This window comes from Mauremys reevesii, linkage group 7, assembly GCF_016161935.1.
Source record: "Mauremys reevesii isolate NIE-2019 linkage group 7, ASM1616193v1, whole genome shotgun sequence".
In the NCBI taxonomy this organism is placed as follows: Eukaryota; Metazoa; Chordata; order Testudines; family Geoemydidae; genus Mauremys; species Mauremys reevesii.
The window spans coordinates 3,953,209-3,980,949 of record NC_052629.1 but is presented as its reverse complement, the minus strand read 5'-3'; the positions used below and the strand labels follow the sequence as shown (position 1 = coordinate 3,980,949).

General features: G+C 49.3%; 1 protein-coding gene across 1 annotated transcript; it reads left to right on the top strand.

The window, feature by feature from the left end:
* The first annotated feature begins 970 nt into the window (after positions 1-970).
* On the top strand, positions 971-19,528 carry ACTR1A (actin related protein 1A). The gene is made up of 11 exons (XM_039480681.1): positions 971-1,123; positions 7,153-7,217; positions 7,947-8,022; positions 9,512-9,637; positions 10,610-10,734; positions 12,247-12,463; positions 15,257-15,349; positions 15,783-15,957; positions 17,588-17,649; positions 18,059-18,099; positions 18,891-19,528. The coding sequence occupies exons 1-11, from the start codon at positions 1,076-1,078 to the stop codon at positions 18,991-18,993; spliced, it is 1,131 nt and encodes a 376-aa protein (XP_039336615.1). The 5' UTR covers positions 971-1,075; the 3' UTR covers positions 18,994-19,528.
* Positions 19,529-27,741: the final 8,213 nt, after the last annotated feature.

Below are 27,741 nucleotides of genomic sequence, written 5' to 3'. Positions count from 1 at the left end.
GTAGGGCCCTACCAAATTCACAGCCATGAAAAATGCGTCACGGACCATGAAATCTGGTGTTTTGTGTGCTTTTACCCTATATTACACAGATTTCACCGGGGAGACCAGGGTTTCCAAAACTGGGGTCCTGACCCAAAAGGGAGTTGGGTTGCAGGGTCACCAGGTTATTTTAGGAGGAGTTGCAGTATTGCCACCCTTACTTCTGCGCTGCCTTCAGAGCTGGGCACCTAGCCAACAGCTGTCGCTCTTCAGCCACACGGTTCTGAAGGCAGTGCCCTGCCAGCAGCGCCCTGCCAGCAGCAGTGCAGACGAAGGGGTGGCAATACCATACCAGGCCACCCTTACTTCTGTGCTGCTGCCTTCAGAGCTGGGTGGCTGGATAGTGGCAGCTGCTGACTGAGGACCCAGCTCTGCAGGCAGCAGCACAGAAGTAAGGGTGCTAATACCATACCAGGCCATCCTTACTTCTGTGCTGCTGCTGGGCTCCTGGCTAGCAGCCGCCACTCTCCAGTGAATTTTTTTGAGTTAATCATGTAAGTTAACTGCAATTAGTCAACAGCTCTAATTATTAGCAAATAAAAACAGTTGCTAAGAGATTAGACGATGATACTATGAAGCACTGACTAAGGCTATGTCTACACTAGCACTTTTGTCGGCAAAACTTTTGTCATCAGGGTGTGAAAAAAACCACACCTGAGTGGCAAAAATTTCATCAACAAAAGCACCAGTGTGCACAGCGCTGTGTCGATGGGAGAAGCGCTTAGTTTTGCCTACATAAGTGGTAGTGTAGACGTGGCCTAAGTCTCTCTGGTCACTTATCTGGGTGAACACAAGGCTACGTCTACACTACAGCCTATGACAGGCAAAACAGACCCCGCCCCCACGCACCAGAACCCACCCACAGACTACAATTCCCAAGATGCCCTGGGCCTCCCCTCACGTACAGACTACAGTTCCCAGCATGCAGCGCTCATAAAGCGCACAACGCCCAAGCTGCCCTGCGCTCCCTCTCCGCGCATGCGCCCCGCAGCCCGGGCTGTCGCTCCCTGGCTGGCGGCTGCGGCGAGTCCCCGCTATGGAGTCCTACGATGTGATCGCGAACCAGCCCGTGGTGATAGATAACGTGAGTCCGGGCCCGGGCCCCTCAGGCCGGCACCAGGGCAGGGGAGGCGGGAAAGACACGGCCAGCACGATCCCTTTGTCACCGGGCCCCGCCCTGCCGCTCCCCCTCCCCGGGCGAGTCCCCTCAGCCCCGCCCCGTCCTGATTTCGGGCCCGCCCAGGCGCAGCAACGTGTCAACCGAACTCAATGAACACCCTCCTTCCCGCTTTTTCATTGGCTCCCGCGCCTGTCAGTCATCGGAGGAGGAATCACCCTAACCTGCTGGTTCGACCGGGCTTACCTCCGCGGAGATGTCCGGCACGAGAGTGTTTTGATGGCCTGATTGGCTCTCTCGGCTGTCACTCGCATGGGATGCCCTGTCCCTTGGCTAAACCTGACGAGCCCCACTGCATCACTGAGTAATGCACATGCAGTGATTGGCTACCATGGCTGTCTATCATAGGAATAGGCTGGGACCCCTCAAGTTCCATGGTCCATTGCCCTGCCAGGACATCTGACCAGACTGGGCAGGTTTGGGGTGAGGGGCTTGGAGAGGCTCTGCCCTGAGCAGGCACCCAGCATGCACTGCTGACGCGCCCAGTAGGAGGTGGACCCTCTTGGAGAGACAGCTCCCAGCATGCATTGCTCCATGTTGAGCGCAGAGGAGTACGCCATCTTCATGGGGATAACCGCTCCCAGTGTGCACCCTGTGGGGACAGCTCCCAGCATGCACTGCTCCATGTTGAGGGCAGAGGAGTACGCCATCTTCATGGGGATAACCGCTCCCAGTGTGCGCCCTGTGGGGACAGCTCCCAGCATGCACTGCTCCATCTCCAGACCAGTGAGAAGTGAGGCTCATGGGGATGACTGCTCCCAGGATACACTGCACTGCCATGAATTTAACAGTCGGGGCATGGCCTGCAGAGATGATAGGTTCTAGCCCATGGCCCTTCTCATTGATTCAAGCCAGAACTGTAATTTCTATGGGAGATACCTCAGGATTATAGATGAGGTTGGCTCCATGCCTTAGTGATGTACTTCAGAGCCCCAGGCAGACAGCAGTTTCATTAGCTCTGATCCACGGGGCCTCTCAACAACAAGGACTATCCAGTAAAGGGCAAGAGAAGGAGGGGGATGATTTAGAGAGAACCTAATTTGTTACAATGGGCCACACGCTCGGTCTCCTCCCTTCAGCCCCTTGATGCCAATATTCCAAACAAATTTTACTGTTCACGTGTCAAATGGGGGGATCCTGCCTGTGCTCTCATCCTTCTCCATCACCTTTGACAAAAGGATTCAGGAGTAATAAATGGGCTTGCTTGCCTTGCAGCTCTGAACACACTCCCTGTTTTCTTGTACCTTGCAACTTTAGACCTTTTAGGTTCACTCTAGACATCCTAGCATGTCTGCCCTTATATTGGGTGATTCCTAATTCCCCCTTATTCCATTTTTACTGTCCATCCCAATTGCCATCTGGAAATCCACCCATCTCTTGAACTGTTTCATACCTCTTTGCCAACGTGCCTTTCCCAGTAACTAATTCCAAATATATTTCAGTGTTGTGACTTGTATGTGTCAGAATGGAAGGTGTGACTCTTGTTTCACTCTGGGGGAAGCATCTCAGATTTCCTGAGGCTCCTGCCATAGTTTGTATTGCTGGCTTTTACCCCCACAGTTGATGTTTCCCTTTAGGATTGAGGAGAAATGCTGTCTGGAAGTTAGACCAAGGGTTTAACTTGGTAGGCCTGGCTTCTTTTCCTTGTAGAGAGATTTTTCTGAACTGGAATACCATATCTTAACCCTTCAAACTTTGAAACCTGATCCAGACAGTTTGGTCCCCTCATGCCCTATTCTCCCACTAAGTCTGTGTGACCTTGGGCAGGCTGCTTAACCTCTCAGTGCTTTCGTTTTTCCATCAATAAAATGGGAATAGTGGTGCTTACCCACCTTGGCAAAAGGCTTTTGAGCTCCTAGGATGAAAGATGTGGGAGAAATGCAAAGGAAATATTAGAACTTAGTGCTAATAATATGCAGACACTGCTAGGGCTTGAGCAAGGTATAAAGAGGCATATTAGCATATCTGGTTTCACTTTGTCCCTGACTAGTTAAATTGAGATTTTTTGTGGTATATGTGAGAGAAATAATCGAGCAATTTATGTTGTGAGATCAGCATTTTTCACTGGCGAGGCTGCTAGATCAGGATCTTACAGTGACACTGCAATTTTGGGTCTGTCTATGAGTGATAGAGGACAGTGCTAGGAGAGAGAGAGAGAAAGTGGAAATAATGCAGACAATATACTACTGTTCTGCACTTCTTTGTAGTGCCTTTCATCAGAGAGTGTCGAAGGGCCTTGCAGAGTTGGGTATTATCCCTGTTTTAGGCATGTAAAATGAGGCAGTGAGGATAGAGAACAGACCCAGAGAGTCCCGATTCCAGTCCTGCTGTTACCACTAGTAATACCTACTTTTACCTATTACTGTTATTTATTGCCAGCTGTATACTCATGTTTCCAGCACTGGGCTTTTGTTGTACAAAGCTGGAGGTCAGGGTTGCTGCACAATACTGGCTTAACACCCCCTCTTTTTCCCATAAGTAAATTGTAAATTACTTTAGTCCCCATTCTGTGATGAGTGCCATGTGGGCAGATTGCTGCACCCCCATGGAGCCTCGCTGAAATCAATGGATGGTGGCCTTGGTGAACATAAATGAAACCAATCGAGGTGAAGGGTCAGATTCAGCACTGACTCCACTGACCTCCGTGTAGTCGTCCCTACTTACATGAGGCCTGGCCTGAGAGAGGGGAATCAGTGTGTCTTTGTGATCTGAATGTTGTTGTTTTCCACAGCTGATACAGCACTACTAGATATTGTTTCTTTGAGTGAATGTTTTTTTTATGCTCTTGATGTTGTCAAAATAATATCTACCAAAATGGAAGTGAAAGAGGAAGTGTTATTTCCATAAAGAGTGAGACCAGAGTAGATTTAATATGTCAATGAATTCCATGTTTATTCAGATCATAAACCCCTTCAAGATTAGTGAATCAGTTTTGTAGTCCATTACAAAGCTGGTGAAAGGGGTGTGCTTAGGTAGCAGGCTCCCAAAGTTTAGGTATTGTAAACAAAATATATTTTCACTGACTTCAAAACAATCTTTAGGGTTTTTTTTTCCATATTCAAAAAGCAAAACCAATCGGGATAACTGGTGAAGGAAGAGAGAGATAAAAATCTATCAGTCTTAATAAATGTAATATGCTTTTGGTGTGCAGTGTTGTAGCCAGAGGGGAGGTCACATGTTTTTGCTGTACTTAAAATTGCTTCCACAACATTCCTTGAAATGAACTTCAGTCCAGGACAACAAAATCCCCCAAAATACTTATTTTAAAACCGTGATTCTTAACTTGTCAGTGTCCTTTTAACCACTTGAATTCTTTTCTGTGTGCATCTACCGGGCCAGTGAGCAAAGATTAAATAGATCCACCTACCTAGTGCACACAAGTGTAGCTTTGTTTAGAAAGATTCAAGCATTTACAGGGAAGCTAAATAGACTGGAAAGCATTGTCAACTCTCATAACAGAGAGATGGCTAACAATTGCAATTGGATTAGTACCTGGTGCTACTGCATTTGGGCCCAGTCCTGCAGGCTCGTGTGTTCCACTGAAGTCCAATTTATGTTTTTGAGGGATAAATAATCTCAGCTGATTTTGAACTTTAATAAGTAAGTTAAAAATGCATCCCTTGCTGGGAACCTCTCAGTGTTAAATAGGAGCATCATTGTTCTCCTGCAACTCCTTCCCTGGAGCCAAGCATGCTGGCAGTGTACTGAGTTATTATCTAGACTCAAATATTAAATAAGAACTGTCTTTGGAGGAGGTTGCCTTACTGTATTTATTTATCCTGCTCTTTGCTATGGTGAAATTGTGAATTACCAAGTATATATTAAAGCTATTGCCTAGGAAACTCAGGACTGTGTTTTGTAGACTAGAATAATGGCTTTGCTCTAAAATGGGTGGTCAGAAAAGAGTCCACGTCACGCTGACTCCATCTCTTATTTCACAGATCATTTCCGAGTGTGAGTAGGTTAGTGCAGCGATCCGACAAAATTGTGGGCCACCAAGCAGGAGTCTACTCTGGGTCACGCAGAACGTCTTAACTGTGCTCTGCTGGCAGGATGGGGGTGACTCACAGTGCTCCAGCATGATTCAGGGGGTAGGGCACTGGCCTAGGAGGCAGGACCCCAGTATTAATCCTAGTCTGCCACTGATTCGCTGAGTGGTTTTGGGTGAATCAATTTGTCGGCCTTCCTGTCTGTAAGGTGACGACAGAGATACTAACCTGCTTTTTGGGGGTGCTTTGAGATCTGTGGGTGAAGAGCACCTAGGGGGTTACCAGATGTCCCGATTTTTGGGTCTTTTTCTTATATAGGCTCCTATTATCCCCCACCCCTTGTCCTGATTTTTCACATTTGCTGTCTGGTCACCCTAAGAGCACCTCTGGTGGTCTGGGATCCTGTGTGGCCGATAGAACAATCCTCTTGACTTGTAAACCAAGAAATCATGCTGTGGAGTCACTGAAGGTGAATAGAGAACCCCATTATTAGAATCACTTGGCTTCAGCATGTGTCACATGCCTCACTCCACTCTCTTCTTTATTTGCATGCCTTTCCACGAAGGTGCTCGTTTTCAGTGTCCTGAGTGAGCAAACCTTGATTATCTGACTACATGGTTTTCTCCAGTCTGCTCTTTATACTAAAAACCTGGGAGTTTCCCTGAGATCACTCTTTGTTTCAAGCTGGCGCAGCTACAGAAAGGGGAAGAGGAAGCGGAGGAGGGGAGAGGATCCGCAGTGATTGTGGTAGGCAGCCACGTTCCCAGGATGTATCCTGAACATATCCATGAGGAGAAGTGCACTTCGCTGTTTGGTCTGAGAGATTTCCGCAGCTCCCGGAGGTCAGCCGCCTGGCACAATTGTTACCGAAGATTCAAAGTGCTCAATTTTTAACTACTCTCCATGCTCCTGTGGGGTTCTACTGCTTTGAATAGTGCCTTCTTGCAAAAAATCCACCATCCTTGCCGTACCCAGCCTCTTCTCACTGGCTCTCTCTTGAATCTGATCCAAGTTCCTTGTCGCATCCAAAGCCCTGTGCAATTTAGCTCCCACGTTCCTCTCTGCTCTTGTTTCCCTTTGCTTCCTACTTGTCCCCTTAGCTCTGCTGAGGCTGCGCGCCGATTATTACTAGCCCCAGTCATGGCCCAGGACCCCACTGTGCTAAGCGCTGTAGGGACACAGAACTACAAGTCTGTCCCTGCCCCAGAGTGCACCCCCTTAGCGTCTTCTCCCAGCCTCAACTCCAGTCCGTTTTCCACGGGGTTGCTCTCCCCTTAAAACTCCTCCCTGGCTCAGTCCTTCCCTCCAGACCCCATCCTAAGGCATGCGTCTTCTGAAAGGCCTGTGAGCCCTCCGCCTTCCCTTCTAAGAAATGAAATTGGCCTGGTTTTTGCTAAACTCTGCCCTTTAATTATTCGCTCTGCGTTGCCCTCTCTGCCATCTGTCTATTGTTTAGATCAGACCGGCAGCCTGTTGGGGCTGAGGCCTCTTTTTCTGTGTCTGTTGAGCCCGTAGCCTGCTTCTGATGCTAAACAGGTGACAGTGTTTGGGTCTAAAATAATCTGCTGTATGAAGCAGACTGTGTGTTGTGGGACTGCTCTGTGCACCAGTGTGACGGCCGAGAGGGGCGGATGCTTTTTGCTGACGTTCCTCAGCTTTCACACTCCAGGTCTTCCCAGCAAGGTGTTGTCAGTGGCGGGTGGAAATTACTCCCTTAGCACACTGCAAAGCACATCTTCTGGAGGCAGAACTTGTCTGGATTTGGATCGCCTGTGCGGGGGGCTTTCTTTATGCTGGGTCGAAGTGATACGGGGAGGGTTGCTCGTGCTGCATTTAACATGCTGCTTGTTTTTAAATTGTTGTGAGCACAAGTGCCACGTGACTGACATGCAGCATTAGTCAATATTATTTACTTGTTTTTCACACACTTCTCTGTTCCTCCCACAGGGCTCAGGTGTGATCAAGGCAGGTTTTGCAGGTGACCAGATACCGAAGTACTGTTTTCCAAACTAGTAAGTACCCTAGTAACTCTGGTGGGAGGGTTTAGTTGCTCTGAGTATCCCAGACCGTTTGCAGCCTACATAGGGGGAGGAACAGTCTTGTGGTTTAAGCAGGTGTTGGGAATCTGAAGAAGTAGGTTTTATCTCTGACTCTGCCACTGAGATAATGCTCACCTTCCAGAGCGGTCCTGGAGCTGAGTTCAGTAATGTTAAATGCTCTGAGATTGCCTAAAGTTGCTAAAAACTGTGTAAAGGGTAATTGTGTGGCTTTGAGTCAAGTCCTGTGGGCTCCCAGTAACTGGTTGTAGTTGTAGAATTAGAGAGAGACCAAAGGTGGAATTAATTTAACCCCAGTACAAACGTTGGTCATCCTGCTATTAGACACCTGAGGTACTCTGGAAACCTGAGAAAACAAAAACAGGGTGGGTAAAAAATACCTTTATTTATTTATTCTGAGCCCAGTTCTACCATCTTGACTCATGTCAAATGGCTGTGGAAGTCAATGGGAGCTCTAGTGGAGAAAGGACTCCGGGATCTGGCTGCCTGGGCACCGCTGACAGCTGTTAGCTCACCAGACTGGCTCTTTCCCAGGGGTGTATGTGTGCTCACCCAGGTGAAGTAGTCCCTCCCACCATTGCTAGCAATAGCTTCTCAGGGAATAGAGAAGCACTGACTAGTTCGTGCTCGGGTACGTCTCCTGTCTTGCATGAGACTCTCTAATACTTGTAACCTCCATTGTAGTGTGGGCAGACCAAAGCACGTTCGTGTCATGGCTGGTGCTTTAGAAGGGGACATTTTCATTGGGCCAAAAGCAGAGGTAAGAGCGTCTGTTTGTCGTGGATCCCCATGTGTCTGGGTGTAGGCTCCCCGGGGATGTCATGGCTCCCAGCTGAGAAGAGTTGCAGCAGTAGTGGAGGGCAATGTTACCACTGGAAGAGGAAGAGCTGCGAAGCGAGTAGTCTAGATCTTCCAGTGCAGGGTGCTGCCTGCAGCAAGCTGAAGATTGTGCCCTGCCCGTGGGTGGAGGTAGCGTTAGTTGTTTCAGCTAAACACGTTTTGTATTAGCTCAGAAACTACGGAGTCTTTCTCTGCTCTCCCTGTTCTCTGTGCCCGTAGGAGGATAGTGTTTCTTTTAGATGATATCCCTGTCAAAAGGGACATAAAACTAATGCCCTGATCATAACAATCGTATCTGGAGTCCATAGCCCTTCCCTAGAGTGGGATTTCCACCCCCCAGTGTCCTGGCTTGATTCCAGTTGGACAATTACATCCTCCCTCCCTAATCTCCCCTCCCGTTTTGATTTGGATACAACATTCGTTGACTGCTGTGTGGTGGTGCTGTGGGGTGTTAAACATCTGCTGTCTTTCTCCCCAGAGGTGGCAGCATTTCAGTGGGGAGTGATGGAAGTCGGTAGCAGGTTCCTATCTCTCTGTCACTGGGTATAGTTGTGCCTCAGTTTCCACTCCAGATCTGTGTTTCAGCCTCCCGTGCTGATCTGCAGTCTCTCTCTTGTCGTAGGCCAGTTGATTTTTTTTTTTTTTTAATAAGTTCTTTGACCCTCTGGCCGAAGCAAGAGAGTCTTCATTGGGCTCAATGCTTCCATCCTTCACACATCCAACTTCACCCCCTATTGATGCAGGGCTGATCAGTACCAATAGTAGTCCTTTCCTCCAGCATCTGCCCCTGTTTATGCACAGGGTGGAGGTGGATTTCTTTCTACCCTACCTGGACACCCCTGTTGCAGGCCCAGAAAGAGGAAGCTAGCCCACAGCCTCCTCCATCACTCACTTCACTCCTCCCTGGGTCCTCCTATTTTTGGCCTTTCTCTAGCCAACTCACAGTTCCTTCTCACGCTGCATCCCCGTCTCTCATGGTCGAGAACCTTAAATACCAGATCTTGCTTCGCTTCTGGTTTCCATAGCCTGAGCAAGAAGATAGCCATATGTAGTCCTTTCTTGCACAGCACACGGTCCCATGAATCGCTCCAGACTACAGCCCCCTTAACGACCTTGTTGGGGCTGAACTTGGCCTATAGACTCTCCTAAAAGGTCAGTGCACACCCCATTACAGCTTCCCATCGTGCATAAACTAGAGAAACAAACATACCCGGTTTATGGATATTCCTATATCAGTTGATGATAGCCTATCCTTTATAATTAAATACAGACATTCAGTGTTATTCCTTGGAACTTACAGCAAGCAGATGCCTCTGTAAGAGGAGCAGTGTCACTAGTGATGGGCAGTGAGGAGTATGTTTGGAAGTCTCGCTCAAAGGCGTGCTACGTTGTCTTTTCTGTGTGGCTAGGAGCACAGAGGTCTGCTCTCAATCAGATATCCCATGGAACATGGCATAGTGAAGGACTGGAATGACATGGAGCGCATCTGGCACTATGTGTATTCGAAAGACCAGCTTCAGACTTTCTCAGAAGAGGTGAGATTCCATGCAGGCCCAGTGCTTTGTTGCTAAGTGTGTGTAAGCTGTGGGATAGATCTGGCGCCCTTCCTTTGCTTTTCCCTGCAGAAGCTCTAAATGTACCTGTTCATTCATCAAAAATTATTGCTTCGCTTTAGACCTCCGCCAAGAAGTACGCAAGCAGAATGACCTGGTGGCTAATATGATACTGTAGCTTTACTGCTGATCCAGCATTCAGCCCCTGCACACACATTCTCCCCAGTGCAGCATCCCATTATTTCTGAGCTAGGCTGAGTGCTTCTAATCGTTCCTGTCCTGCTTTATCCGCTCGCCAAATGTTTACTAATGAGATTGTTTGAAAGGAAGGAGGCGTAAACCCCGTGCACTCAACCTGGAGAGAGAGAGAAATAAAATAGGGCAGCGTCTGCGAGATGTTCTGCGAAATGGCTCTGGAAGTGGCTTAGAAGCGTTTCCACTCTATGGTGATGAACTGAAGCCTGCAGCCCCTAGTCAGGGCCTGTGTTTTAAAGGCAGTCCTGCCGGAAACTTAATGATGTGACTTCTGAGTGGACAGCTGGAAAAAGATCCATTCGGTCACAGCAGGATAGTCCCCTATAGTCTGTTCCCCAGCGCTCTGTCTAATTTAGCTTGAAATGGCCCAAGTCCTGAGGATTCTCCAGCCCTTCCAGTGGGAGATTATTCCACGGCCTCTGAGATCTCACTGGTTGCCAATGTTCCCTCATTCCTTAACTTCATCCCACGTTGCTATTTATATCCCCGTGGTTCCTAAAGTGTGTGAGTAAACAGAGTTGTTCTGGAACACGTTCCCAATCACGCCCCCCACCCCCAGGCCGCATGGACGCTCGCAGCCTGTGGTGGGGACAGAGCCCCCCTCCTCTGTCTAGCTGTGATAGAGCATTCCCAGTGCAGCGGGTCAGAGCCGCAGAACGAACCCCTCTGCTGAGTTCTGTTTTGTCTCTATTAAACCAGCATCCTGTGCTCCTGACGGAGGCTCCCCTGAACCCACGTAAGAACCGAGAGCGAGCCGCTGAGGTTTTCTTTGAGACCTTCAACGTGCCAGCACTTTTTATCTCCATGCAAGCGGTGCTCAGCCTGTAAGTATCTTCCCCTTTCTCTGCACAGCCTGAGCAGAAGGGCAGAAATAAAACTTGAGTGAGGTTGTCCTGAAAACCAGCCGTTCCTTTGGAGAATGACTATTGAAATGGAGACAGATCTGCCCATCCCAAAACCACGGGGGCGTTTGGGTCCTGCTTGATGTTTGCAGCTTTGTCCCATGTCTAATTCTGACCTTAACCTCCTGGAAGGAAGTAGAAATATACAGGCTATTAGGCTTTTTTTTTAACAATCTCTCCAGTCATCGCTAGTGTAACAAGGTCCACCACGCTCAAATCCCTGGACAGGCCACAGTCTGCAACTTTGCACCCTAGACCAGCAGCGGGGCTTGAACCTGGGGATCTTAAAGCAGGAGCCTCTACTGCCTGAGTTAGAAGACCCAGCTTTGTTAACCAAGGCTGCAGCAGGCTCAACCTGTGTTTGGTCCAGCCATGGCTAGAGGAGGCAGAGCGCCACACTGAGTAGGTGTCAGTTCAGCTCCACTTGTGGGAGTGCTGGTGTAAACAAGGCCAAGGATCTCGCCGCCATTTGTAATTTTACCACCATGTCATCTAGGTCTGCCTGCAGTAGTGGGTTGTGGTGGTTAAAATGCTGGTGGCTGCTGGTGCCTTGACTAAACTAGTGCCCCACGGTTGTTGGCGGCAATGGCTGGGGGAAAGGCTGGTGTATCCAAAGTAGTACCTCTCGCCCCATGGCCTTGCATTGCAGCCATATTGTGCTCGCCGTGAAAAGCTCCAGGCTCGTGCTTCTAACCAGAAGCTCTCTCTAGGCAATGTGAGGCACCAGAGCTGGCTGACGTAACAATTCCTGCCCCTCTAGCTGCGTTCAAGTGTGGCATTTTGGGAGATGGGGTGAGCAGGGAACTGTGTGTGACTGGCTGGCTTAAAAAAAGATTTGCAGAGTTCATCTGCAAGGACTTCCGTCCTGGTCTTTACCAAGCCATATTAAACCAATGGAAGCTTTATAAAATGGGTGTATTTTGTGCGCGGTTCAGTTTCAAATGGATTAGCTAGTGACACTGGGATTAATCCTATTTCTTTTCAAATCCTTCCCTTTTTTATTAGTAACCCACTAGATTGTTAAATGCATTTTTTAACTCTAACATAGTATTCTTCATTCCAGTTGTTTACTTTCTGCATTTCACTTTCTAATTTTACCAACGTTTACATATATTAATTATAACTACTTATTTTGATCCATATTGCATTTTGTAAAATCTTCTTTCAAAACAACCACCCCAAATCCTGCCTCAAGGCCAAAATTAAACAGAGTTCCTCAGAATTGAAAAAACTTTACTTAAAAAAAAAAAAAAGTAGAAATGCCCATTTCAGAAGTAAGCTGAATTATTCTGCAGTTACTTGTTTCTCTCTCATTGCTTTAGTATTTGTCTGGAGTGTAATCATGGCGTCAGTTGGGCCAGGTAAAAGTCCAAGTAACACTTGTGAAATTCGCTGCCTGCCACTCAAATACAATCTTTCCCTCCTTTGTTGCAGTTACGCTACAGGGAGAACCACAGGGGTGGTGCTGGACTCCGGAGATGGCGTTACCCATGCAGTTCCTATTTACGAAGGGTTTGCTATGCCTCACTCCATTATGCGGATCGATATCGCTGGCCGCGATGTATCCCGCTTCCTTCGCCTCTATCTCCGGAAAGAAGGCTACGACTTCCACACGTCATCAGAGTTCGAGATCGTCAAAACCATCAAAGAGGTGCCCTGCTGTCTGTGATTGGTCTAGGGGGGATTTCTGCGGCGATGAGCCAAGGAGTCTATGAAATGGGGTGCAGATCCTTAGTGGCCAGCTCCTTGATGGCAGCCTTGGCAGCAGGGCCCCTAAAAACTGAATAGGCCATTGAGCCAGAACTCCCCTCTGATTCCGACAGAGGATCTCTTCACGTCAGGGCCGGTCAGCCTGGGGGACACTTGCATTGCCAGTGCCTGTGCTGTGCCAGTTGTGCAGATAAATGCAGAACTCCAGTCCCCAGGGCTGGCAGGGTGACACCTTCCATTAGCACTACAGTAATCTTCTGAGGAAAAAAGCCTAGTTAAATCCATGCCGGATCAGAATGAGAAGTGTGAAATATTCCATGTTGCATTATTCCACTATCTGCAATGATAACATTTAAAATGCAGCACCCAGATTAGAGACCCTCTTCTTAGGAGCCCAGTATTTTGTGATTATTAGCGGCAAAGTCTCTCACAAATATGCACGCTCAGGGAAGCAAGCAAACCAGAGCCATCTTGGCTACTGTTCCGTTAGAAACGCGGAGGAAGGCAGCTCATCTCTGCCAAAGAAGAGGACAGAACTGGGGGATGGGAGATGAATATTTTAACTACAAGAGTGACTGATTCTTAGCAGTAGCTTTGCTTATCTCTTTGGACGTCGCCCAGCAGTTTTACACACACACATACAGGACTCCCACTGGTGGATTTCATGGAGGCTTTGCCTCTCTGAATGCTTTACTTTTAAAAATTACTCCCTTTGTTTTGTTATGCAGCCTGTCTTTGTTTTGTTAAAACAAACATAGCTCCTGTTTGCTGTGATCATCTGTACCTGGCTGTAAACAATCAAATACTTGAATGGATGACCAGCGCTGCAAACTACCAGCGCTGCAAACTGTAAGTGTAGCCAAGCCCTAGGTGCTGAGCTGTTGCAGTGACTAGCACAGAAATGGTCATAAATACATACAGGCATTCAGACTGCAGGACCAGTCCTGTCCTGATTAGAGCCCAAAGCCCTTGAATTTCTGACTGTGGTCGCTGTGTAGCGACATCTGGTGGATAACTCCCATACTGCATAATCCCTTCAGATAATCGCTGCCCGTACAGTTGGATTAAGACAGATGCATGTGCCTGGTCTCAGTGAGTTTTTTTCACAGTCTGTGATCTCCTGCCAGCAAGAGAGAGTGAGAGGAGATAGAAAAGGTGCTTGTGGCTCGGGTGATCAGTTCAAGTGCAGCTGCTTAGCATGCTAAGGGAGAGGCACCCGCACTTGGTCACTGTCGCTGCTGGTGACTTCAGAAGGCACAAAGCTCTGGAGGTGTGAGGCTTGTAGATGGTTGGTCTGTTGTTTCTGTTTTGTAAGTGCTGATTACAGGGGAGGAAGGGCTGGTATTTCAGTGGCTAGAGAGAAATATAGAAGATTCTCTTCAGCTCTTCAAAAGTGGATAGAAAACATCCTGTAGCTTCCATGCCTTGCAAGATGCCGGGCTTGATAGGACGGGGAAAAGCGAGAAACATGCATGTGTCCAAATCGGGGGTATATTGCACCTTGGAAACGCTCGTACAAATGGCCAGAGTCCTTGGTGCGCTCTGCCGCTTAGAAAATGAAACCGCAAAACCGCCTGTATTGGAATCTCTGCTCTAGCGGTCAGGCTCACTATCTCCCAGCAAAGTAGTGACTTTCTGAACCGTACCCTTACGAAAGCTGAGCTCCAGAAGAAAAATGGAGACGAGCCCAGACTTGCATGCTGAACCTCCTCACGAGTGGGGGCTGCGGGAGTGCAGAGTTAGCACATGAAGAGCTTTCCTTCCCCACACTGTCCCCCCCTGCCCCCCGTATTTCCTGCTTCACTGAAGAGATGCCAGAACTCATCATTCTCCGACAAACACCAGGGGTTGCAGTGAGATTTCTGCTACTTGTTTTCCCCAAGGCAGCAGGCAGTGCTGCCAGCTCACGATTTTCATGAGCGTTACTGTTTGATTTCCTTGAAGACCCAGCTTGTGGAGACAAGGGATAAATATGAGAATCTCTGCTTACTTATTTTTTTTTTTTTTTTAATGAAAGTTTGCACTTCTCCTGGTTGTGGAGAAAAGCTTGAAAATGCACCCGGAGTGTGACCTAAAGGCTTTAAACCAGGAGGAAAAATAAAAAAGAAACAGTAATTTATTATTTGTCACGTGATATTTAAACCAATAATGACTTTTGCGGTGCCTGACATGATTTTTGAAGGACTGGGGTTGGCGATACTGAGGATTTCAGAGGGAATCATTTTAAAAAGGATTTTTAACTTGCTTGCCTGGTCAGCAGGGACAGTAGCAATGGATTTCTGGGCTTAACCCTTTCATAGTTTATTCTTTGCATTGTGACTTTCACACTGTTTCCTTCTTAACTAGCTTGTGGAGCTGCCTGGAAAGCATTTCCATCTCTCTGATACGTGTGTCCCAAACAGGGACCCACTCAAAATAGCAAAGCTTCTTTCAGAACAAAAAGTTCACAACATTTCTGTCTGAAAATGTCAGAATGTTTTTGTTTCCCCATGAAGCCCTATAGTGGCTAAGCTGCCAGGAGACGTAGGTGCATCATGGGAGATGTAGTCCAGCTAGCAAGTGGGGACCAGAATGAGGCACCTCAGTGGCTCAGAGTAGACTAACAAACGTTTCAGTTCAGATTGATCTGAAAGATCTGTTTGTCCCGACGGAAGGTTCTGCTGAAAATTGCTCTCTTCCCAAAGAAAAATGTTCTGTTCGGAGCCCTGCTCATTTGCCTGCGTTCCCTTTGCAGCGTGCCTGTTACCTGTCAATAAACCCACAGAAGGACGAGACGTTAGAGACCGAGAAAGCCCAGTACTACCTGCCAGATGGAAGCACTATTGAGGTGCGTAAGGACAAATATTAAGTTATTCTTCATAAGAAGTTCAGTGTTAGTAGACTGGCCTGGCCCTCTCACTGCTCGGGGCTGGGACGTCTTGGTAGAATCTCTTGCTAAAATGTAGCTGCAGTGGGGGTAATAATTGACTTAGTACTTCAGTGGCAAGTTGAGGCTTGCTTCATGTTCATGAGATCTTTGAAATCTTCGGCTCTGTGAAGCTACATGAGTTATTGTGTGTTAAAGGGAGCAGCCCATCAGCCTTTGTTCCTCATCAGGATGTTAATGATGTCATACAAGCATCTGGTAGGCCAGAGAGACTCTTTATAACTCACTGATGTTTTGGTCATTGAAGGGTTAAGTGTCTCTGCTATACAGGCATAGGCCACGCTGCTGCTTGTGCCGCACTGGAAGCTAACCTGTTCCCTCGTGTTGTTCGCAGATCGGCCCTGCCCGTTTCCGAGCCCCCGAGTTACTATTCCGGCCTGACCTGATTGGAGAAGAGTGCGAGGGGCTGCACGAGGTGTTGGTGTTCGCGGTTCAGAAATCGGACATGGACCTGCGGCGAACGCTCTTCTCCAACATTGTGCTGTCCGGGGGCTCCACGCTCTTCAAAGGTCTCGTTGCCTTCCACCTGGGCATGACGCCCTGCATACTACTGGGGGTGGGGTGAGGGGTGAGGTCATGGAATCCTAGGAAAGCCCCGTTAGATCCTCCAGCTGCTCTCAAACGGTCAGGGCAGGAGTGAGGCTTTGTCCAGCTTAGCAATGGGGACTCCACCGCTTCCCTGGGAAGATGATGCCACAGCCTGAGACTTTATTCTTTTCTCCAGAACTGTCGACATCCAGTGTCATCCCGTTACTCCTAGTCATCCCCCTGTGTCCCCCTAGATAATCCCTCCCCTGCTTGGAATCGCCCCTCAAGCTTCTTTAGACTGAAGTAGAGACTTCTTAAAGGCATCCGGCTCCCACATATGTCACTGATGCTCTCCCCTTGCCAGGCTCTTTCTGCTCTTCCGTTGCACCGTTTTAGGGCAGTTTCTTTATTAAATCCGTAGAAGGCTGGTGCACGTCCTGAAGTTCCCTTAGATCTCGGCTTTAGTGGCAGGGCTGTCGAAATCCCCCCAGGCGTGAGCTGAGCATGTGCAGTAATTGTAGCTGCGTCCCCATCTGGATGTCCCTGCCCACCTCAGAATGGGGGCGATAAGAGAAGGATGTAGAGGGAGAGGTTGCTCTTAAAGCCAAGGTGTGTGTTACACTCTGAGACGATGCTAATGGAACAACCAGTTTCTAGTTGTAATAGAAATCCCAAGAACTCTGATGCTCCAGCAGGAGTCAAGGTACAAACACTACTCATGTAGATGAGTCTTTCCTGGGCCCTCCTGATCTGTGCTTCCCAGGGGTCACCCACAACCACTTCCTCAGTGCAAGCCTCCCTGCAAGTCCCTCAGAAGCAGAGTCTTTGTTATAAAGGCCACAGACTCCTCCCACTTCCCAGCATGCTTTGCAGTGAATGAGTGACAGCCAGGCTTGCCTTTCCTCCACTCTGCTCTATGGGGCTCACTCCTTCCACTGTGTGGCAGGGCTGATCTGCACCATAGCATGAATCCACCCCTCTGGTAAGAGGATGAAACTCTCCAGGACCCGCTTCCCTGTCTTCCACCCCCATCTGGTAGCACTGGAGGGACAGGAGTCAAGGGGAGAAGGGTGCACCTACCCACCCTTCTCTGAGCTTTGTAGTTGGGAGACTCAACCAGATAGAAACAGGAGGCCAAGCCTACCAAGCTCTTCTGAGACTTCTCCTTTCTCCCCAGGGACAGCTTGTCTTCTCATTTGTCCAGATAACCATTCCTGGCCAGGATCGGCAGAAAGGCTTTATCTTTGGAGGGAGCAGGTTAGCTAGGAGGGTGAATCCAGTTATTATTAGCACGAATCTTGGTTAGTGCTTAGGGACCAACCAAGATCTGGGCCCAGTGTGCTAGATGCTGTAAAAATACAGAGTGGGTTAGCTCTGTAAATTATACGAAGCCGCTACATCCACCTTATCAGGATCTTCTTTCTGGTTATGCTCTGTGGGCTCCCCGAGCCTGCTGAGGACTCTGGGAAGGGACTTTACAGGCATGAGCTCAATGGTCAGGCTGGGCTGTCACCCCGCAGTATTTTGCGCAGAGCATCGCTGCATCTGCAAAAACTGGTCGGAGTCCATGCTCAGGGGCCCAAATTAAGGCAAGTTTCCTTTTCTGTGCAGGCTTTGGAGACAGGCTCTTGAGCGAAGTGAAGAAACTAGCACCCAAGGACGTCAAAATAAGGGTAGGGGCGCTCGCCTCTCGAGGCTTCCTGGCCTGCCTTTCCCCTGCGGTGGACCGGCGAGGTTCAGCAGCCTTGAGTCCCTTGGAGACAGCAGGCTGAGGTGGCTGCTGCCCTGCCCTTCAAACCAACTCCAGCTTTTCTGGAACAGCCCGGGCACCCCTGTGGTGGCTGCTCTTAGAACTGAAACCCATTTGGGTTCTGGAGAGAGGCGTCCTGCTGGCAACGCAGCCCACCTTCAGGATCTCTGACCACGACCACGGTCGTCCCCTGGCAGCGCAGCTTGAAGGCAGAAGCAGTCCCAGTGCATGTGTCTGCTGGATGGGAGTGACTTGGGGGAGGAGGGTGTAACTGGGGAGCAGCTTGTATCCTGGGGACAATATTAATCCGAGTTCCCTGCCTCTCCTTTCAGATATCTGCTCCTCAGGAGAGATTATATTCCACGTGGATCGGGTACGTACTGCACAGCAACCCCGTAAAGCCCTTTGGCCTCCAAGCCTGGCTTTAACCGTGTAGCTCAACCCTGGGCCCTGCCCCCACCACAGTTAGAGCCAGGGTAGCCCCGACCAGATTGGGTCGTGTTTGTTGCGAGCAGGGTTCTGATCTTGTCCCTGATCCTCGGCATGGTCTGTTCCATCATAAAGCCATGCTGGACTCTGCCCAGTCATAAGTGCAGCCTCTGCCAAGGAACACTGCTAACCGTGTTATCCCGTTGCTGTACCCAGTGGTCTCCTCTTGTCCTCCCATTCTCATCTCATCCTGCACCATCCCGGTCAGTGGGAGCAGGCCCTTGGATGGTAGAGTTTGGGGCCGGATTCCCCTCATTACTTCAGTGGAGTTACTGCTGATTTAGACCAGTAAGTGAGAGGGGGATCAGGACTGTAGGCTCCTATCTGACCGTGCCTAGTTAAGGTGTTGTTGAAATAAGAAAATCCACTTTGCTGGCAACGCCTGTGTTTTGCAACTTGCTGGCTGTTGGTGCAGTTTCCAAGCATGGATGGTGGCGGCTGAAAGCTCAGGATAACCAGCCTGGGCCTGAAGCTAGTGGGGATTTGGTTTGTAAGGTCTTTTGGGCAGGAACTCTCCCTCTGTGTTTGCACAGGGGTTAGCACCCTGGGGTTCTGGCCCCTGGCAGCAGCCTGAAGGTGCCGCCTCAGTCCAGATAACACCTGAGGGAACAAGACCCACCCTGAGAGCCACTGGCTTGTCCCGCTCTGCTAACACACTCACTTCTCCCCCCCCAGTGGTTCTATTCTGGCCTCGTTGGACACCTTTAAGAAAATGTGGGTTTCAAAGAAGGAATACGAAGAAGATGGAGCCCGTGCCATCCACCGGAAAACCTTCTAGCCCTGGGACCCGTCCTACACTCGCTTTTCTGAGTCCGAGTGTCTGTGAGGAGCTGCGTGTGTGTGTGTGTGTGCGTGCAGAGCATGGCCCTGGAATGTCATGGAGCAAACAGGAGAAGGATTAGATCACCCTTTTTTTTTGTTGTTTGTTTTTTGTTTATTTTAAACTGTAGGAGGAAAAATAACGAGGCCCCATTTCTCCGGTCAGCCCCATTCCTTTTACCTTCACTCCTCTCACGGCCACGTCTGTCACTCTAGAGAAAGGGAATGGCTTAGAAATGGAACAGCTGGACAGAAGGGATCCGACCACTGCAAGGCAACCAGTCAGGTTGTAGTCACGTAGCCAAAGACTCCAAACCCTGGCATGTCCTTACCCTCCGGCACTCCACAGCACTGGCTGCTTCGCCCTGCGGGGGAGCCCAGCAGTCTCTCTCTCACCGGCCAGTTCAGTTTTTTTTTTTTAAATATATTTTTATACAGAAAAACACATTAGGAGCAGTTATAACTCTTCCCCACCCCCCCCTTTTTTTTTTTGTTCTGTTGTGTGTGCGTGTGTGTGTGTGTGTGTGTGTGTGTGTGTGTGTGTGTAAACTCTTAACCTGCTCTGTGGCTATGGACCACGACTGCACAGCTGGAGCAACTGCTGACAGGACTTAGTTTGTATTGCATGGTGTAGGTCACAACCACCCCTCCGCCGCTCTGATTGTACTAGATGGTTATGATCTTAGGCTCTTGTTCGCTGACATTCTTCCTCCTTGGGAAGCAGGTGCCCAGGGTGGGTACAAAGGCACTGGTGTATTTTGCTCTGATTTTGTTTTGAGAGGTTTACAGGCCATGTCCTGTCTCATTCTGTAAGAGAGGAGGCTGCATTTCCCCCTTTCTCCCACAGCAGGGTCAAGGAACCATCTATTTTCAGCCAGACAAAACCTCTTCCATTTGATCCGTCCTTGGGCGTAAAAGCACATCGTAACTTTTGAATTATTTTATTTATTGAAATGTTTAATATCTAAGTTACTAACAGGGCTGCTGGTTCCAGGGGCAGCGGCTGCCCCTCTCCTTCCAACACCCTTATACTGAATTTTCCATTGTTTAATGCGAACACTAATGTTTACAGCACACATGCTTAGCATAGTAGCCAGCTAGCCAACCCCGCAACGCTCCTTGGTTACTGTTAGCGAGTCAGCGTTCTCTAGGAATGCACCAAATGAGAGGACAATAAACTCTTAGTACGCTGGCATTATCAGCAGGTTCCTGAGCACTAGTTCTTCATTCCACTGTAGTGTTACACCAGGCTAACCCTCCTGGCATGGCACTGCTACTGCGGCTGGAAGGCCACGTACCTGCTCTGGGGGCGTGTTCTGGTGGGAGGGAGCAGCTGGTGCTTTTTATGTCTCAGTGTTTTTGGTTTTTAAATGAGGTTGCTGCTGAGAACCAAATATTTTGCCTGGTTTAGCCACTTAAGTATTAGAGGAGAACTCACCAGAGTTGTGGAGTCAGGGTAGTAATCGTATCTCTACATAGAGCCAAGTCTGGGTCTTTGAAAAGAACAAGATTGGAGTAGGAGGAAAACATCCTGGGGAAACCCAGCGCTTTTCCTACTGCCTAACAGATTTGCACCTCTAGGGGCATGGATGGGGTGTGGAGCCTTCCAAAACTTTTTTTTTAAACCACCTGTTTTTATTTTAGATACTACATGGATAGTTGGAGATTCAGTCCCTGGATTTAGAATATGCAGTTAGCTTTAAACTATAAAAGCCAGCTGCCTCCATCAGACATGCGAAGATGCAAATGTAGCTGTTGTGCTTATCAAAGGGAAAAAAGTGTTAAAGCCTGCGCAGTTAGAAGACAGTCTGGATAGTGTTTTGTGTTTTTTAAAGTAACAGGCCTGTGGTAAATCCCTGCTTTGGGGCTTGAAAAGGAAGCTGTAAACAGCAGTAATTCCCACATGTGCTATTGCATCCTTTGCTTCACAAGCTACCCCTCCCCTCTTAATATCCCTGTGCTGCATTGTGCCTGCAGCTGTGGTACTGACAGGCTCCAGGACAACTTCTGCCTGGTACTGCCTGTGCAGAACAGAATCTGGTCACCGCAGCTCTGCAGTGGAGTGATACTGTGTGTATGGAGAGAGAGAATTTTCTTCTTAGCCTGCCTAGGAATAAATTCCAGGAGGAGGCTGCTCTCAGCTCCATCCCGGTGCCTCTGACTGCTTTTGTCAGGGCATTGTCTGTTTACACCAGCAAGAACATGAGTGGGAGTCACTCACCTTCCACCCCCACTAAAACGAGCGAGGCTGGCAGTGCCTCGCTATTGAAAGCAGCTGCAGTCTCACCAGTTGTATTCAAGTGTCTTAAAATCCAGTCAGGGCAAAACAGGAGCAGATTTGACACCCATTTAAGAACAATGAAGATAGGGAGGGGTGCAAGATAGGACCTTTCCGTGGCAGTAGCTCCTGCACCACTGATTTAATTTGATATTCTGCACCAAAAACAGTGCAGCTAGTGCCACCTTTTAAAAATGCAGAGAGGCCCAGTGAGCCTGAGCCAGGCCTTAATGCAGCTGGGGTGTTGACTCAAGTACGATCAGGGCCTCCTATCTCAACACATGGTCCTCACTGGTGTAAACTGATAATGCCTTAATGGACAGCCTGCCACTATGCCTCATTAACAGCAGTTAGCGCTTACTGTCCAGTGGTGAGATGTTCAGGCTCCTGGCCTTAGCAAAATCTGCTAGAGAAACCTTGGGGGGTGGCAAAATGCAATTTCCTTTTGGAGTGAGACTTTGGTGACGTTACGAGTTATAGGCTAACAGCAGATGGACTACAGAGAATTTTCTATGGAAGGTCTCACTCAGAGGTCAGGTGATTTAGCAGTAGCAGGGGGACAGGGGGCAGTAATCTATAATGGTAGCAGGAGGTGTGTAGGCTGCAGCTACGCTGTAGTTTGTTATAAAAGCAACATAGCCTAAAGCAGACAGCAGGAGAGAGAGAGCTCTGCAATGAGGGCCTGTTCTCCTAGTCAGCTGATAAAGTCCTTCCCCCCCGTCCACCAAGGTAAAAGTGACCTAGGTTATAATTGTAGCAGGGGGGGTTAGTATGATCATCTTTTCACAGCCTTGTACATCAGTTGCTTATTGATTCCCTTTCTGTAGCCCATCGATACACTCCCCACTCAAGCCTGCCTGCACCAGGTGGATGTCGATTTGTTCTTAATTCACCTCTGAGCTGTACCAGTCTCCTTCCCTTGCAACTCTGGCTAACTAGCCTTGCCTCTTGAAGGGCTCCGCACTCCCTAAATGGGATTTAAATGGTTGCTTTGGAATAGGCCAAGGAGCGGGAGGAGGGTCCCCCTCAGCTGAAAGCTAGTGCTACCCATGGAGCCTGCCCCCTTTGCCACTCTACTGCCTCTCCAGAGAGCTAAACGTGAGTTTAAAATCTTTGCTACATCATCGAAAATGTGCCTAAGAAATTACTGTGGCTTTTCCAGCCACACAAGGAAGAAATCAGCTTATATCATTCCTACAGGTCTTAGCTGCTCATGTTTTGATCACCACTTCTAGCAAATGCTACACACTTCTTACAGCTTCAGTGGTTGGCAGTTGCTAGTGCAGAGAAAAGGGAAATGAGGATTTAGACCCCAGACTTTAGTTTGCATGTAGGCAAATTCTTGGCCCCATCCATTTGTTTGCATGACATGCAGCACATTCAGCCATGCAGGCTGCACCCGGGCCCCGAACTAACCTACTCAAGCTGCAAAGCACCAGAAGGGGCCTCTGGCTTTGGCGAAAGCTGCCAGATGTGGTTGGAGAAAGCAACGGGATGCAACAGTCCCCAGGGGGAGAGGGCAGTTTGGGAACATACCTCCATTCAGTGCCATATCTTCTGCACAGTGGCGGCTTCGCACCTGGACAAGGCAGGGAGGTCAGCTAGCCAGTGGGCAGTGCACGTTGGGTACCCAGAGCACGACTCAAGCAGTAGCAGGTACTATAAAGGCTTAACCACTACAGCAGGTGTTGCAAAGGCGCCACCGTTTTCCCTCCCCTCCCCTCCTACCGAATTCATTTCCCCTGCAAATGAACAATGGGAAACTGGTCTGCTTTTAGCTTCCTACTAATCCCAGTCCTTCTAAGAACAAAGTAACCGTGGTTTGAAGTAAGAGAACCTGTAACAGCCCATTGCTGAGGGATAGCTGCTAACACGCAGAGCCTGTTCCATTGGAAAATAAGCTGTACTGGGTTCTCCGTGTTGGACAGTATCAGATAGCAGGTGGTGCATGGAAAAAGGGAATGACTGTGTTAAGGACAGCTTGTCTGACCCCGTGTTCCTCAGCCTGACTTGGAGCAGCAGCTCTGGGCAGGGTTCTGGTGTAAGCCCCATTGACCAGCCAGAGGCGCTGTCTGCAATCTAGCATTTGTTCTATCAGCCCGCCGCTGTTCCTCGCCCACCTCTCCCCACCATGGTGCCTGCTGGCGCCCAACATACCTAAATAAAGTTGTTCATATACAAACCTGCATCTCTCTGTCTGCAGAGGGGGGCTGGATGGGCTCTTACAGCAACTGCTCTGGAGACAATTTCTTCCCCTGGAATGCTGGTGGTCCTTACAGAAGTTATTGTTGTGGGCAGTACACTTACACCCTACAGCATTCCAAGTGGGTAGGACAAAGGGACCAAACAGACAATGGCTCCATGTCTAGTTGGCAGCCGGTATCAAGCAGGAGTGCCCCAAGGGTCGGTCCTGTGGCTGGTTTTGTTCAATATCTTCATTAATGATCTGGAGGATGGTGTGGACTGCACTCTTCAGCAAGTTTGCAGATGACACTAAACTGGGAGGAGTGGTAGATACGCTGGAGGGTAGGGATAGGATACAGAGGGAGCTAGACAAATGCGAGGGTTGGGCCAAAACAATCTGATGAGGTTCAGCAAGGACAAGTGAAGAGTCCTGCACTTAGGATAGAAGAATCCCATGCACTGCTACAGACTAGGCAGCAGTTCTGCAGAAAACAACCTAGGGGTTACAGTGGACGAGAAGCTGGATATGAGTTGACAGTGTGCCCTTGTTGCCAAGAAGGCTAATGGCATTTTGGGCTGTATAGGGGCATTGCCAGCAGATCGAGGGACGTGATCATTCCCCTCTATTCAACGTTGGTGAGGCCTCGTCTGGAGTACTGTGTAGTATGGGGCCCAAAACTGGACAAGACGGAAGTGGAAAAATTAGAGTCCAGCGGAGGGCAACAAAAATGATTAGGGGGCTGGAGCACATGACTTATGAGGAGAGGCTGAGGGAACTGGGATTGTTTAGTCTGCAGAAGAGAAGAATGAGGGGGGATTTGATAGCTGCTTTCAACTACATGAAAGAGGGTTCCAAAGAGGATGGAGCTGGGTTGTTCTCAGTGGTAGCAGATGACAGAACAAGGAGCAATGGTCTCAAGTTGCAGTGGTGGAGGTTTAGGTTGGATATTAGGGAAACAAATTTCACTAGGAGGGTGGTGAAGCACTGGAATGGGTTCCCTAGGGAGGTGGTGGAATCTCCTTCCTTAGAGGTTTTTAAGGTCAGGCTTGACAAAGCCCTGCCTGGGATGATTTATTGAGGATTGGGCCTGCTTTGAGCAGGGGTTGGACTAGATACCTCCTGAGGTCCCTTCCAACCCTGATAGTCTATGATTCTAAGTTGAGGGGGAAGAGGGTAACTGACAGATGTATTTTGTTTTTTAAAATCTCCATCTGCCCTCGCCCCAAGCAGCTGGGTAATTTACCATAGCCAGCACGGTAGAAGTGGGGCACTTAGGAGGAATCGAACTCCAGAGAAGGTAACAGCCTGGTGGAACTGTTCACAACAGGCTACTCCACATGGAGCAATAGGCTGAAAGGAAGGGGGCAGATTCCTGTCAGAGCCAAACAATGAGTCTGCAGTTGGACATTTAAGACTTCATTTCCCAGCATGATGGTTAGCAAGGATTATCGAACAACCTAGCGGACCTCTGCTGACAGGAAAGAGGTGACCTATGATTTGAAAGTAGAAAAGGTGAAGTCCCAGTAATCACAGCTGGAAGACAGGCCAGAACTACAAGACCGTGTTTTACAAGGGACCGATGAACCGGACTTAGTTTCCACCTGGCGCCTGCTCCTATTCTGTGGAGCAGAAGACTGCCAAAGACCAGCCCCCTGGGTGTTAGCGCGAGGCTGAAGGCCAATGGTTCTAGAGCAGAACACCCATGAGCCAGACCAGAAGTTACGTCCGAGGATCCCAGCCCAGCTTCCCCAGCCCTTGCTTTGCATTTTCATTTCCTGTTTTGTCTGAAGCATCATGGTTGGGGCAGTCACAGGTGGAGCATGCCGTGAAAGTGCCAGCCCTGGGCTGTATTGAATTCAGTCAGCTTCCTGCCGTGGAGCTGGGTGTGAATCACTACCTGCAGCTAGTTTTAGCTCAGCTGCTCATGCACTGACTTATTTAGAAACAGTTGCTTCTCAGCTAGTTGTTCCCTAGGGGGCTGTCCCCTTCCTACCCTGTCCCAAGGTGGCTTGGAGAGGAAAGGAAGCAGTTCCTGTCTGTGTAGAGCAGAGATTCTCAAACTTTTGTACTGGTGACCCCTTTCACATTGCAAGCCTCTGAGTGCGACCCCCCCCCCAATTGAAAACACTCAAACATATTTAACACCATTATAAATGCTGGAGGCAAAATGGGGTTTGGGGTGGAGGCTGACAGCTCATGACCTCCCATGTAATAACCTCATGACCCTGAGGGGTCCTGACCCCTAGTTTGAGAACTCCTGGTGTAGAGGCAGTAGGGTGCTGAACAGAGGAAAGCTCTAGCCCAGGGAGATTGCCTAGCTGATGGTACAATGGCTAGGCTCAGGGGTTCCCCTTTGCCACAGGGGGCCCCAGTAGTGTTCACACCAATCTTGCTCTAAGAAGTCAGGCAATGCTGCCCTGAAGGCACTTGTGCCTGAAGCTTTAAGATGGTGTCCAGGCGCTTCAGCTTTCCCAGAGAATAGAGCGCTGCAGCAATGGAGTTGAAGGTGGCTGTGCCTCGTTCAATGCCAGCTGAAGACCAATGCCTGAGGGTTTTTTTTGTAAGAACAGACCACTGAGGAGGCAAGGGAGGGAAGTGGTAAAATATCTGAGTAGGCCCTAGTATACACACACACACCCACCCCACCTCCTGTGTCAAATTGACAGCACTGCGCTCCCCCTCCATGGGAGAAGTACACATGCTCAAACAACGGATTCGGCTACTTTCCAACCGGAGAAGAGAACTGGTCCAGGGGGGTGGCTGCTCCCTCACTTCCAGGTGTACAGGAGAGCAGAATAGCCACCAGGAGAGCTGGCTGGTAGCAGAACCACGCTGAAAGGGGGAGCACTGGCTCCAGCCACTAAGTGTTTATTAGCTAAGGGGAATCAGAGCAGATGGAAGAGCCATATTAACACTGATGGGGAAGGAGCAGGCAGCAGAACGTTACCTCTAATTGTATTTGCAGGAAGGAGGACTGTGCACAGATGGGGCTGCGAGTTCACTGGCGCTCAGAGTGAAATGAGAGGAGCCAGACACCAGATCCGCCCCCGTTGAATTCCCTCACTTCCCCCGTGGCCCTCCTCCCACATAAAATTGACAGCCACTGCAAAGAACGGAACCACCAGCAGACGGATGCAGAGCAAAATATTAGGGAAGGGGGACTGTGAACCTCAAACAGATACAAACCAAGGCAAAAATGTTCCATGGGCCGATGTTTGCAGAGTGCGCTCTATCAGTGACAGTCACACAATCCGGTTTCTCTGGAAATGGAGGCCAACTCCCAGCAGCTGAAGTTCCTTAGCAGTACCTTGGAACGGAGGAATTGCCAGACTGGCTCCAGGTCCATCTAGCCCAGTAGCCTGGCTCCAGCAGAGGCCAGAAACAGAGCCAGAGGCAGGTGTAAGAACCCCACAGTAGCAGATGTAGGATATTTGCTCTCCACATTAGGTCTCCTGGTCTAATAGCTACCAATCAGCATAAACTCTGCAGCATGAAAACAAAGGAACTTGTCTGTTTGCCCTCATGGTGTTTGAGACAAAATTAAGGTCCCATAATTTCCACTCTGCCATCAGGGCTTCCCCAGGACTTGGGCATGGGACCTCTGGCCCCGAAAGTGAATCCTACCCCTACACCACTGGCGAGAACTTATTGTTCCTCCAACAGTGCACAACCCCCTCCCTGCTCAGCACATGCTTCCCACTGCCCACTTCTGAGTTATTAGAGAGAATACAAAGAATGCCTCACCTCAAAACTCTTCCTTCTGAGCCCAGGCAGGGGCAGCGTGGCTAACGGTCTCTTGAGAAGCAGGCGAATTACAGGCAGTTCATTATTGCTTTGAAGAGCCCCTCTCTACAGGGCAGCAAGCAGCTCAACCAATGCCCCAAATCATTAACACTCGGCACCTGCAAGTGCACACACAGGCCCAAACCCAACCAGCTGGATTTCATTCCTCCAAACAACAGGAACAGAGCAGGAACTCCAGTAACAGAACCCTAAGGAGAGGGAAAGCCTAGGTTCCCCTATTCCAGCAACAGGGTGGAACATTCAGGCCAGAGAACCAAGTGGGATTTGCCCTGCTGGGCTGAGTTGACGCAACAGTACTGTAGGCATTTGGAGCAGGGGCCATATGGCTGCCTTGCATATGTCCAAGAGTGAAAAGTGTGCGGTTTACAGTTCACAGCAGCACCTGTGGGGTGATGTTGCCCAAGGAAATGGGCTTGGAAAGAGACTGGTGCTCCCAGCCC

What these genes read in the sequence shown, in the direction of transcription:
- ACTR1A (XM_039480681.1), top strand. Translation starts at nt 1,076, where the DNA reads ATGGAGTCCTACGATGTGATCGCGAACCAGCCCGTGGTGATAGATAAC. An exon ending in TCATTGGGCCAAAAGCAGAG is followed by an intron (nt 8,023 to 9,511) that starts GTAAGAGCGTCT and finishes CTGTGTGGCTAG; the next exon opens with GAGCACAGAGGTCTGCTCTC. An exon ending in CCAAGGACGTCAAAATAAGG is followed by an intron (nt 17,650 to 18,058) that starts GTAGGGGCGCTC and finishes CTCTCCTTTCAG; the next exon opens with ATATCTGCTCCTCAGGAGAG.